This window comes from Salmo salar, chromosome 10 (genome assembly GCF_965601325.2).
Source record: "Salmo salar chromosome 10, fSalSal1, whole genome shotgun sequence".
Classification (NCBI taxonomy): Eukaryota; Metazoa; Chordata; class Actinopteri; order Salmoniformes; family Salmonidae; genus Salmo; species Salmo salar.
This window is the reverse complement of record NC_138300.1, coordinates 77,660,010-77,674,068: the sequence shown is the minus strand read 5'-3', so window position 1 is coordinate 77,674,068 and position 14,059 is coordinate 77,660,010. Positions and strand designations below refer to the sequence as shown.

Here is a 14,059-nt window from a genome sequence, read left to right as displayed (position 1 = left end):
GAACCCACCAGGTACAACCCCAAAGCCGCAAACACTGGCACCCTCATAGATATCATCCTAACCAACGTGCCCTCTAAATACACCTCTGCTGTTTTCAACCAAGATCTCAGCGATCACTGCCTCATTGCCTGCACCCGTAATGGGTCAGCGGTCAAACGACCTCCACTCATCACTGTCAAACGCTCCCTGAAACATTTCAACGAGCAAGCCTTTCTAATCGACCTGGCCCTGGTATCCTGGAAGGATATTGACCTCATCCCGTCAGTCGAGGATGCCTGGTTATTTTTTTTAAATGCCTTCCTCTCCATCTTAAATAAGCATACCCCTTTCAAGAAATTTAGAACCAGGAACAGATATAGCCCTTGGTTCTCCCCAGACCTGACTGCCCTTAACCAACACAAAAATATCCTGTGGCGTTCTGCATTAGCATCGAACTGCCCCCGCGATATGCAACTTTTTAGGGAAGTTAGAAACCAATACACACAGGCAGTTAGAAACGCCAAGGCTAGCTTTTTCAAACAGAAATTCGCTTCGTGCAACTCCAACTCTAAAAAGTTCTGGGACATTGTAAAGTCCATGGAGAATAAGAACACCTCCTCCCAACTGCCCACTGCACTGAGGATAGGAAACTCTGTCACCACCGATAAGCCCACTATAATTGAGAATTTCAATAAGCATTTTTCTACGGCTGGCCATGCTTTCCACCTAACTACCCCTACTGCATTCAACAGCACTGCACCCCCCACAGCTACTCGCCCAAGCCTCCCCCATTTCTCCTTCTCCCAAATCCATTCAGCTGATGTTCTGAAAGAGCTGCAAAATCTGGACCCCTACAAATCAGCTGGGCTTGACAATCTGGACCCTTTCTTTCTAAAATTATCTGCCGAAATTATTGCAACCCCTATTACTAGCCTGTTCAACCTCTCTTTCGTGTCGTCTGAGATTCCCATAGATTGGAAAGCAGCTGCTGTCATCCCCCTCTTCAAAGGAGGTGACACTCTTGACCCAAATTGCTACAGACCTATATCCATCCTACCCTGCCTTTCTAAGGTCTTCGAAAGCCAAGTCAACAAACAGATTACCGACCATTTCGAATCCCACCGCACCCTCTCCGCTATGCAATCTGGTTTCAGAGCTGGTCATGGGTGCACCTCAGCCACGCTCAAGGTCCTTTACGACATCGTAACCGCCATCGATAAGAAACAATACTGTGCTGCCGTATTCATTGACCTGGCCAAAGCTTTTGACTCTGTTAATCACCACATCCTCATCGGCAGACTCAGTAGCCTTGGTTTCTCAAACGATTGCGTCGCCTGGTTCACCAACTACTTCTCTGACAGAGTTCAGTGTGTCAAATCGGAGGGCCTACTGTCTGGACCTCTGGCAGTCTCTATGGGGGTACCACTGGGTTCAATTCTTGGGCCAACTCTTTTCTCTGTATACATAAATGATGTCGCTCTTGCTGCTGGTGAATCTCTGATCCACCTCTACGCAGACGACACCATTCTGTACACTTCTGGCCCTTCTTTGGACAGTGTGTTAACAACCCTCCAGACGAGCTTCAATGCCATTCAACTCTCCTTCCGTGGTCTCCAACTGCTCCTAAACACAAGTAAAACTAAATGCATGCTCTTCAACCGATCGCTGCCTGCACCTGCCCGCCTGTCCAGCATCACTTCTCTGGACGGTTCTAACTTAGAATTTGTGGACAACTACAAATACCTAGGTGTCTGGTTAGACTGTAAACTCTCCTTCCAGACTCACATCAATCATCTCCAATCCAAAGTGAAATCTCGAATTGGCTTCCTATTTCGCAACAAAGCATCCTTCACTCATGCTGCCAAACATACCCTCGTAAAACTGACCATCCTACCAATCCTCGACTTCGGCGATGTCATTTACAAAATAGCTTTCAATACCCTACTCAACAAGCTGGATGCAGTCTATCACAGTGCCATCCGTTTTGTCACCAAAGCCCCATATACTACCCACCACTGCGACCTGTACGCTCTCGTTGGCTGGCCTTCGCTTCATAATCGTCGCCAAACACATTGGCTCCAGGTCATCTACATGACCCTGCTAGGTAAAGTCCCCCCTTATCTCCGCTCACTGGTCACCATAGCAGCACCCACCTGTAGCACGCGCTCCAGCAGGTATATCTCTCTGGTCACCCCTAAAGCCAACTCCTCCTTTGGTCGTCTCTCCTTCCAGTTCTCTGCTGCCAATGACTGGAACGAACTACAAAAATCTCTGAAACACTTATCTCCCTCACTAGCTTTAAGCACCAGCTGTCAGAGCAGCTCACAGATCACTGCACCTGTACATAGCCCATCTATAATTTAGCCCAAACTACTACCTCTTCCCCTACTGTATTTATTTATTTTATTTATTTTGCTCCTTTGCACCATATTATTTATATTTTATCTTTGAACTTTCTTCAAACTACAAATCTACCATTCCAGTGTTTTTCTTGCTATACTTTATTTACTTTGCCACCATGGCATTTTTTTGCCTTTACCTCCCTTATCTCACATCATTTGCTCACATTGTATATAGTCTTATTTTTTTTCTTCTACTGCATCATTGATTGTATGTTGTTTTACTCCATGTGTAACTCTGTGTTTTTGTATGTTGTCGAACTGCTTTGCTTTATCTTGGCCAGGTCGCAATTGTAAATGAGAACTTGTTCTCAACTTGCCTACCTGGTTAAATAAAGGTGAAATAAATAAAAATAAATAAAATAAATAAAAAAGGTGCTACAGCGGGTAGTGCGTACAGCCCAGTACATCACTGGGGCTAAGCGTCCTGACATTCAGGACCTATATACTAGGCTGTGTCAGAGGAAGGCCCCAAAAATTGTTAAGGACTCCAGTCACCATCATAGACTGTTCTCTCTGCTACCGCACAGCAAGCGGTACAAGCGCGCCTAGTCTAGCTCCAAAAGGCTCTTTAACAGCTTCTATACCCAAGCCATAAGACTGCTGAACAATTAATCAAATGTCCACCCGGACTATTTGCATTGACCCCCCCCCCCTTTTGGTTTTACACTGCTGCTCCTCTTTTTTTATTATCTATGCATAGTCACTTTACCCCTACCTACATGCACAAATTACCTCGACCAACCGGTACCGCCGCACATTGACTTGGTACCGGTACCCCGTGTATATAGCCTCATTATTGTTATTTTATTGTGTTACTTTTTTACTTTTACAATTTTTACTCTAGTTTATTTTAGTAAATATTTTCTTATCTCTATGTTTTTTACTGCATTATTGGTTATTAAGGGCTTGTAAGTAAGCATTTCACGACAAGTTGTATTCAGCGTACGTGACAAATAACATTTGATTTGGTTTGATCCTTAGCATTGAGAAAGAGGTTTCCGGAGGGGCGGACGGGGGTGAACACTCCGTATTCACCGCCACAGCCTTACTTTAAAGTGGAAGAAACCAGCAGAAGTTAAAAGCAGTGCTTTGTTTCAAATGAGGTTAATTGGGTATGTTTCTAGTGGTTAGAGCATTGGGCCAGTAACTGAAAGGTTGCTGGGTTGAATCCCTCCAAGACGTGGATGTCTATTAAGGCAGCCCCCCGGACCTCTCTGATTCAGAGGTTGGGTTAAATGCGGAAGACACATTTCAGTTGAAGGCATTCAGTTAGACAACTGACTAGATATCCCCCTTTCCCTTTAAAATGTTGACTGACATGACCTTTGTATCCAATGCATCTTGCAAGTGTTATTCTATGACCCTGGTTGACCCTGTTTGTCTCTGATTCCAGACGGTGTCCATCGCGTCATGGCCCTCTGCACCCTGCGCGTCACCATCATCACTGATGAGATGCTAACCAACAGCATCACAGTGCGTCTGGAGAACATGTCCCAGGAGCGCTTCCTGTCCCCGCTCCTCTCCCACTTCATGGAGGGCGTGGCGGCCGTCCTATCCACCAGCCGCACCGGTGTCTTCATCTTCAACATCCAGAACGACACGCACGTCCAGGGGAGCATCCTCAACGTCACCTTCTCTGCCCTGCGCCCTTCTGGGGGAAACGAACTTGGGGGGTCCGGGGGCATCATCCCCCCTGGAAGATTTTTCCCCTCAGAAGCCCTGCAAGAGCAGATTTACCTGAACCGGACTCTGCTCACCCTGGTGTCCAGCCAGCGTGTGCTGCCCTTCGACGATAACATCTGCCTCCGTGAGCCCTGTGAGAACTACATGAAGTGTGTGTCAGTGCTGAGGTTCGACAGCTCGGCACCCTTCGTGTCCTCGGATACGGTGCTATTCAGGCCAATCGAACCGGTGACAGGGCTGCGTTGCCGATGCCCAGCAGGCTTCACTGGGGACTACTGTGAGACGGAGATTGACCTGTGCTACTCAGGGCCCTGCCAGAACAACGGCAAGTGCCGGAGCAGGGAAGGCGGGTACACTTGCGAGTGTCCGGAGGACTTCACAGGTGAGTGTTAATACAAATTTTTTGGTATCTTACTTGACTCTTTCTTTCACGCAATTCTCAATCTTCTATTTTTTACTCTTTCTTCAACTTTTTTCTTTCTCCATGTCATTAGTACTTACAGTTGAAGTCAGAGGTTTACATACACCTTAGGCAAATACATTTAAACTCAGTTTTTCACAATTCCTGACATTTAACCCAAGTAAACATTCCCTGTCTTAGGTCAGTTAGGATCACCACTTTATTTTAAGAATGTGAAATGTCAGAATAATAGTAGAGAGAATGATTTATTTCAGCTTTTATTTCTTTCATCACATTCCCAGTGGGTCAGAAGTTTACATACACTGAATTAGTATTTGGTGGCATTGCCTTTAAATTGTGTAATTTGGGTCAACCATTTCGGGTAGCCTTCCACAAGCTTTCCACAATAAGTTGGGTGAATTTTGGCCCATTCCTCCTGACAGAGCTGGTGTAACTGAGTCAGGTTTGTAGGCCTCCTTGCACGTACAAACTTTTTCAGTTCTGCCAACAAATTTTCTATAGGATTGAGGTCAGGGCTTTGTGATGCCACTCCAATACCTTGACTTTGTTGTCCTTAAGCTGTTTTGCCACAACTTTGGAAGTATGCTTGGGGTCATTTTTCATTTGGAAGACCCATTTGCGACCAAGCTTTAACTTCCTGACTGATGTCTTGAGATGTTGCTTCAATAAATCCACATAATTTTCCTACCTCATGATGCCATCTATTTTGTGAAGTGCACCAGTCCCTCCTGCAGCAAAGCACCCCCACAACATGATGCTGCCACCCCCGTGCTTCACGGTTGGGATGGTGTTCTTTGGCTTGCAAGCATCCCCCTTTTTCCTCCAAACATAACGATGGTCATTATGGCCAAACAGTTCTATTTTTGTTTCATCAGGCCAGAGGACATTTCTCCAAAAAGTATGATCTTTGTCCCCATGTGCAGTTGCAAACCATAGTCTGGCTTTTTATGGCGGTTTTGGAGCAGTGGCTCTTCCTTGCTGTGTGGCCTTTCAGGTTATGTCGATATAGGACTCGTTTTACTTTGGATATAGATACTTTTGTACCTGTTTCCTCCAGAATCTTCACAAGGTCCTTTGCTGTTGTTCTGGGATTGATTTGCACTTTTCGCACTAAAGTACATTCATCTCTAGGAGACAGAACTCGTCTCCTTCCTGAGCAGTATGACGGCTGCGTGGTCCCATGATGTTTATACTTGCGTAGTATTGTTTGTACAGATGAACGTGGAACCTTCAGGCATTTTGAAATTGCTCCCGAGGATGAGCCAGACTTGTGGAGGTCTACAATTTCAATTATGAGATCTTGGCTGATTTCTTTTGATTTTCCCATGATGTCAAGCAAAGAGTCACTGAGTTTGAAGGTAGGCCTCGAAATACATCCACAGGTACACCTCCAATTGACTCAAATGGTGTCAATTAGCCTATCAGAAGATTCTAAAGCCATGACATCATTTTCTGGAATTTTCCAAGCTGTTTAAAGGCACAGTCAACTTAGTGTATGTAAACTTCTGACCTGCTGGAGTTCTGATACAGTGAGTTATAAGTGAAATAATCTGTTTGTAAACAATTGTTGGAAAAATGACTTGTGTCATGCACAAAGTAGATGTCCTAACCGACTTGCCAAAACTATAGTTTGTTAACAAGAAATTTGTGGAGTGGTTGAAAAATGAGTTTTAATGACTCCAACCTAAGTTTATGTATACTTCCAACTTCAACTGTATATTATATTTGAGATTCTTCAAAGTAGCCACCCTTTGCCTTGATGAAAGATTTGCATTCTCTTGGCATTCTCTCAACCAGCTCCATGAGATAGAAATGTGCCTACCCCCATCAGTACCTTTCATCTGCTTTCACAGACCCTATAGGGCTAAATATTCCCACTATATTAAAGACATGGCCCACAGCCAAAACCCTGATTCTGCAGAGAGACTATTACTTGTTAATCAAACTCTAGTGGTCTATGCTTTGAAGGCTCTTGACCAGCTCCAGGTAGTCTCAAGTCATAATGGAGGTGATGATGGTTGACCTGACAGTGCTGGTCTCAGGTTTCTCACACTTTCGGGAAAAAGATCCCTCGTAATTCCCTCCAAACCGGAGATTATCTGTCTTGCAGTTGGGTCATTACCCGCTGGAATTCCTTGCGCTGTAAATCATAGGTGTTCTCTTTATCCAAATCTTGTCAGTGTCATTTGCGACACACAATACCCCACACTATGAGCTGGATATAGATATGATCGTGGCACATTCCTTTTGACCAGTGGGAAAATCATCTCTTGACTCCTCCGTGTTCTCTTTCATAATATGTATTTTGGTTCTTAAAGGGTGATATAATCCCACCACACTTTCCACAGACATTTCTCTAGTCTTCCTGTCTATCTTCTCTGTCTCTTCAATATAAAAGCCTGATCATGCAATACATTATGTAACCATACATCATCCTTTCCTTATTTTTTAATTGACAGCTTTCTTTCTGCTCAGTATGTGACCCTTAATGGTCACCCCAAGCTGTTAGGGAAAGCACCCCTGAGTTAACATCACTACTGACATCAGCGTCCATTTGAAAGCTGTCATCACCAGCACACATCTCAGGTCTAGTTAACGAGACAGGACTGTATCAGGGTGGATGGCTGGTGGGTCGTGACAGGTGTCTTACAGACCACCGAGGTGGCCTGCTGCTTGGCCAAAGACACTCCATTGTGCTGTTGTCATTATGCCACATGCCGTTTGGTTCCAGTGAAGAGGCATTGTCAGTGTGGGTCACAGAGCATAGCTGTTACAATGTGTTTTGACATGCTTGTGAAGGGGGGTTGAGCCTCCGCTGCCCTCTCTCTATCCATGCCGACTAGCTTGTAGGTTTTGTGGTAATGGATTTGAACTTGTGAAAGGGATTGTGTCCCTTGTGAACCTGCCTGGTTTCAGCTTGTTCACAAAAAACATATTTGGGGGGCTTCGTCCTGGACACTTCATAACATAAAAGCCTGAATGGACGATTTAAAGGAGAACAGGTGTAACTGCTTTCACACCTACCCAAACTTTTGCCTTTCTCCAGACAGTTTTTTCCTCTCTAGAGGATATACCCAGCAGATATTTCTGCCCACCTGTACTGTTCTTCCCTTCCTACAGGTGAGCATTGTGAGGTGAACTCCCGTTCTGGCCGATGCATCCCGGGGGTGTGTCAGAATGGGGCCAGGTGTGTGGATCTCCTGGTGGGGGGGTTCGTGTGCCAGTGCCCCCCGGGGGAGTACCAGAAGCCTTACTGTGAAATGAGCACCCGCAGCTTCCCCGGCCTGTCCTTCATCACGTTCAGAGGGCTACGACAGAGGTTCCACTTCACAGTGTCCTTCATGTGAGTACACCTATGTATCTTATAACGTCTGTATAATAACGTGTGTACGCGTGACTTTTTCTGGTGGGTGTACATTTGTGTCTTCCTCTGGTTCTCTCACGAACACCTGGAGTTTTTGTTTTGACATAGTATTAAGCCATCTATCCACACCCAAATGATACACATCTAACGCCATGTCTGGATACATATACAACACCTTTGTAATAAGCAGTAATGGCTGTATCCATGGCAATACAAATAAGCAGCGCCCCGTCGTCTTTGTCTCACCGACTGGACATGTTTAGGCACATCTGAACCTTAAATCACAGAAGTGCTGAATCACAGGGCTGCTACATCAGCCATGACATTTGCGTTCTGCATCGCGAAGGAAGAGCAAGCCGTTTGATCCAGTGGTTAGATGCGGATCTGGGTTCAAAGAGTATACATTTTCTTTCAAATACTTTGAGAGTTTGTTTGCGCCTGCTGCCCTGCCTGGGGTGATGTGGGATATGTAAAGGCTGTAGTGTAACATCTCTTTCTAGCGCCCAGCTCACACATTCCCTGGCAAAGGTAAAAACAGGAAGGGGTGCATGGAGCCAGAGTGCCCTTTGGCTTTGTTGATCATGGTTTCCTGTCACGATGCCCTGTGCCATGTGGCTTCTGACTCCTGTGCCCATACCCGCTAAGTGCCATAGGGTTAATGACACACAGCAGCATGGCTCCTAGCACTAGCCCTGGTTCTATGTCTGTCCACACCAGTCCTCCTTCCCTCCGTCATTTTCCAAATTCCTTTTGCTCCTCTCATTGTCCATAGTCCAATATGATTATTCTTTCCATTTTCCCTTTTTCTCTCTTATTGTCCCTCATTTCCTAGGCTAATTTGTCTCTCAATGTCTCCCCCCTCCCCCCGCCCCGCACACAACTGATATTGTTCTCGCGTTACCTCAAGAGATATAACCACACTCTGTGGACTAGCTAAATGACCATTAAATGGCTCCATTAAATAGCTCTCCTGTGAATGTTCCCCTCCTCTTCATAGCCTTCATCTGCTGATAATATACTGTACTGTACAATCAAAGTGACCTTCGGTCCTGTGTGACCTGCAGGTTTGCCACCAGAGAGAGGAATGTCCTACTACTTTATAACGGAAGGTTTAACGAGAAGCACGACTTCATCGCCTTAGAGATCATCGAGGAACAAATCCAGCTCACCTTCTCAGCAGGTGAGGACATAAAGGGTTCAGAGAAGAGATGGCCAGACTTCGATTTCCTCTGTTCCCTTTGCTTCTCTTCGCTTCACTTCTCTCTCCTACCCCCCTCTCTGTGAAATACAAAATCTCATTAACAGGGAGGTTCTAACCAGCTGTGGGAGGGGTCAAAGTTTATGCAGCCAACCCTCAGATACCTGGGAAAATTGAGGGTAAACAGTGATCATGCAGTTCACCTAGTGTTAGTGTGTTGAGTTTGGCAGGGAATTCATGCCATGGAGGTATTATCCTAAAAAAACAATCATTAACTCGCCTTCCATTAAACTATAATTGTGTTCTGGATGAGTAGCATCAATATTGAAAGACCTCAGAGGTCCAAAAGGTTGTGTTTTTCTTGGTCTTCCCCAGCCCAATCCCTCAGCTTTATACCAAACCAAGTGACAGGGTTGCCATTGGGTAAAACACAGACTCGGGTTTGTGACTTTAAAGAAAGAATGAGAAGTGAGATAGAGTGAACTTCCTGAGAGGAAGTATCTATGAAAATGGCCAAACTCAGTTGGAGTGGATTCCATGTCGATTAAACACTTTCCTGTTTCCTATATCCTATTTCCTTTCTTGTAGGAGAAGTCAAAACCACAGTATCACCCTTTGTCCTAGGTGGGGTCAGTGATGGACAGTGGCATAGAGTACAGCTACATTACTACAACAAGGTAAGTGCGCTTCCTGGATATGTGGAGCCTCTCTTCAGAACATAATAGAATGATCCATGTCCCTGTCCGAAGGGTAAGTGATGAGGTGTGTGGTGGGGTGGGGGAGAGAGATAGGGAGAGGTCAATAGTTTGGGAACCAGTAGGATACTATGGCACCAGTAGGATAAGGATATTATGAACCCAAATGAAGTGCCCTCGTAAACCTACAGGCCTCAATCTAACAGGTCAAAGGTCATTCAAGTAGGGCACCCATACTATTCCCCCCCCCCCCCAAGTCCATACAGAGTTCAGATTTTTAAAGGATTGTCATGGGAACAGACACACTAGTCTTTGTTTGGGGCGTTTTGAAGCTCAGGGATGAGTTAAGTTGAGGCCATCGTATTCACAAAGACAAGAGCAGGGATTATTGAGATTCTATTTGAGCATTGTACTATTGTTTTGAAAGACAATCTGGTTTAGGCCTGTGTAACTAAACAGGAAGATCTCACCATATAAATATTTCAGGGCTTTCTATGCAGGGATTTTTATGTTTATGGCCAGTGGAAATTATTATGGTCGCCCAGTGAGAGACCTGTTCCTTGAAAGATATATGAGTTATTTTTCAGAAACTTTTAAGGTTTGGTTAGCTTTTGAAAACAACACAGTTATGTGAGAATGCACTAGGGTACCCCTAGTTGTTACGTTACAGCCTTATTCTAAAATTGATTAAATTGTTTTTGTCCCCTCATCAATCTACACACAAAACCCCATAATGACAAAGCAAAAACAGGTTTTTATAAATGTTTGCACAATTGTTACAAATAAACAACGGAAATATGACATTTACAAAAGTATTCAGACCGTTTACTCTGTACTTGTACCCGAGGCAGCAATTACAGCCTCGGGTACAACGCTACAAGTTTGGCACACCTGTATTTGGGGAGTTTCTCCCATTCTTCTATGCATATCCTCTCAAGCTCTGACAGGTTGGATGGGGAGCGTCGCTGCACAGCTTTTTTCAGGTTTCTCCAGAGATGTTTGATCAGGTTCAGGTCCGGGCTCTGGCTGGGTCACTCAAGGACATTCAGAAACATGTCCCACTCCTGCGTTGTTTTGGCTGTGTGCTTAGGGTTGTTGTCCTGTTGGAGGATGAACCTTCGTTCCAGTCTAAGGTCCTGAGCGCTCTGGAGCAGGTTTTCATCAAGGATCTCTCTGTACTTTGCTCAGTTCGTCTTTCCCTCGATCCTGACTAGTCTCCCAGTCCCTGCAGCTGAAAAACATCCCCACAGCATGATGCTGCCACCACCATGTTTCACCGTAGGGATGGTGCAAGGTTTCCTCCAGACGTGACCTTTGCATTCAACCCAAAGAGTTACATTTTTGTTTCATCAGCAGAGAATCTTGCTGAATCTTTTCATGGTCTAAGAGTCCATTAGTTGCCTTTTGGCAAACTCCAAGTGGGCTGTCATGTGCATTTTACTGAGGAGTGGCTTCCGTCTGGCCACTACCATAAAGGCCTGATTGTTGGAATGCTGTAGAGATGGTTGTCCTTCTGGAAGGTTCTCCCATCTACACAGAGGAACTCTAGAGCTCTGTCAGAATGACCATCAGGTTCTTGATCACCTCCCTGATCTCAAGGATGATCAATGTAAACAGAAAGCACCTGAGTTCAATTTTGAGTCTCATAGCAAAAGGTCTGAATACTTACGTAAATAAGTTATTTTGTTTTTTTAATATAAATTTGTAAAAATATTTTTAAAACTGTTTTCGCTTTGTCATTATGGGGTATTGTGTATAGATTGATGAGGGAAAAAAATGTATTTAATACATTTTAGAAGAAGGCTGTAATGTAACAAAAAAAAGGGAAGGGGTCTGAAAACGTTCCGAATGCACTGCACATACTGTATCTGTAAGAGCATGAGCCTGATCCTAGGCAAACCCTGTGGCACAGTATCTCAATAGGGGTTTCAATCAACTTTACAGATATATCCGAATGTCTTTCTACAAACAAATGGCTCAATGTTCGAAGCAGAAGTTAAACTAGCCTAACTAGAGCAGTCTGTAGATAACTACCTGATAAGAGGCTGTTTGGGTGTGAATTGATGTATTGTAGTTATTAATTAACACCCTTCCCCCCTAGCCTGGTTTCTTTCTGTGTTATCCTGTGACAATGAGGGCAGCTGAGGGAGTACTTTACCCCTCTCCTCAATTCATATTCACCCCCCGTGGAGCCACATAAACACTGTCCGGTCCTCTCCTGTGGGGTCATTCTCCTACTGACAATTAATGGCTTGGGGTCCCACTACGACACCAGCCATCACCTATTTACTCTGTCATACACCACCAAGTCCTGGCTGGGTCAATCTACTGCTAGAACTGATATTGTCCCCTGTAGTATTTTGAAATATCATCATTGATCGGGAAAGAGGACTAAATGTGGTTTGGTTTGAAACTTCCATTGAGTACCTTGATTCAGAGTTTTCTTTGTGACTATCCTGCAGAACTTTAAATATTTGCCCTATCCCCAACCCCCCTTCCTCTCCACATACAGTGCATTCAGAAAGTATTCAGACCCCTTCAGTTTTTACACATTTTGTTACATTACAGCCTTATTCTAAAATGGATGAATTGTTTTCCCCTCATCAATCTACACACAATGCCCCATAATGACAAAGAGAAAACTTTATGTAAAACAAAGAGTTTTACATAAGTATTTACATAAGTATTCAGACCCTTTGCTATGAGACTCGAAACTGAGCTCAGGTGCATCCTGTTTCCAGTGATCATCCTTCAGATGTTTCTAAAACTTAATTGGAGTCCACCTGTGGTAAATTCAATTGATTGGACGTAATTTGGAAAGGCACACACCTGTCTATATAAGGTCCCACAGTTGAATTGTTAGATATTACTTGTTAGATATTGCTGCACTGTTGGATACTAGAAGCACAAGCATTTCGCTACACTCGCAATAACATCTGCTAACCATTTGTATGTGACCAATAACATTTGATTTGATTTTGATTTGACAGTGCATGTCAGAGCAAAAACCAAGCCATGAGGTCAAAGGAATTGTCTGTAGAGCTCCGAGACAGGTTTATGTCTAGGCACAGATCTGGGGAAGGGTACCAAAACATTTCTGCAGCATTGAAGGTCCCCAATAACACAGTGGCCTCCATCATTCTTAAATGGAAGAAGTTTGGAACCACCAACACTCTTCCTAGAACTGACCGCCCGGCCAAACTAAGCAATCGGAAGAGAAGGGCCTTGGTCAGGGAGGTGACCAAGAACCTGATGGTTCATCTGACAGAGCTCCAGAGTTCTTCTGTGGAGATGGGAGAACCTTCCAGAAGGACAGCCCTCTGCAGCACTCCACCAATCAGGCCTTTATGGTAGAGTGGCCAGGACTATCAGACCATGAGAAACAAGATTCTCTGGTCTGATGAAACCAAGATTGAATGCCAAGGTCACGTCTGGAGGAAACCTGGCACCATCCCTACGGTGAAACATGGCGGTGGCAGCATCATGCTGTGGGAATGTGGCAGGGACTGGGAAACTAGTCAGGATTGAGAAAAATATGAATGGAGAAAAGTACAGAGAGATCCTTGATGAAAACCTGCTCCCTTGCGCTCAGGACCTCAAACTGGGGCAATGACCCTAAGAACACAGGCAAGACAACGCAGGAGTGGCTTCGGGACAAGTCTGTGAATGTCCTTGAGTGACCCAGCCAGAGGCCGGACTTGAACCTGATCGATCATCTTTGGAGAGACCTGAAAAAAGCTGTGCAGCAACGCTCCCCATCCAACCTGATAGAGTTTAAGAGGATCTGCAAAGAAGAATGGGAGAAACTCCCCAAATACAGGTGTGCAAAGCTGGTAGCGTCATACCCAAGAAGACGCGAGGCTGTAATCGCTGCCAAAGGTGCTTCAAGAAAGTACTGAGTAAAGGGTCTGAATACTTATTTCAGTTTTTTATTGTTAATACATTTGCAACAATTCATAAAAACCTGTTTTTGCTTTGTCATTATAGGGTATTGTGTGTAGATTGATGAGGAAAATGTTTTTTTAATACATTTTATAATAATGCTGTAATGTAGCAAAATGTGGAAAAAGTCAAGGGGTCTGAATACTTTCCGAATGCACTGTACATGCATACGGACACACGTCCCTTTCCCGCGTGGCTTGTGGAGGTCATGGTTTCTTGACCTCCATGTTGCATGCCACCACCTCCCCTTTGCCAGGGTCAAAGGTTGTGCAATCATGTAATAAGTCAAGTACCCCAACAAGTATAACCAGTGTTGGTGTTCACGGCGAGGAAATCTAAACATATACTTTGTCTAATGTCTGATTGCGCTGCCCC

The 14,059-nt window shown here is 44.6% G+C and overlaps 1 protein-coding gene across 1 annotated transcript in view; it reads left to right on the top strand.

Moving 5' to 3' along the window:
- The window catches only part of LOC106561041 (cadherin EGF LAG seven-pass G-type receptor 1), an 87,012-nt gene that overhangs the window by 49,330 nt on the left and 23,623 nt on the right, over positions 1–14,059 (top strand). The window contains exons 2-5 of the mRNA XM_014124611.3: positions 3,775–4,446; positions 7,606–7,828; positions 8,914–9,029; positions 9,636–9,724. Coding sequence (XP_013980086.2) covers positions 3,775–4,446; positions 7,606–7,828; positions 8,914–9,029; positions 9,636–9,724 — 1,100 coding nt within the window. The remainder of the gene's footprint in view (positions 1–3,774; positions 4,447–7,605; positions 7,829–8,913; positions 9,030–9,635; positions 9,725–14,059) is intronic.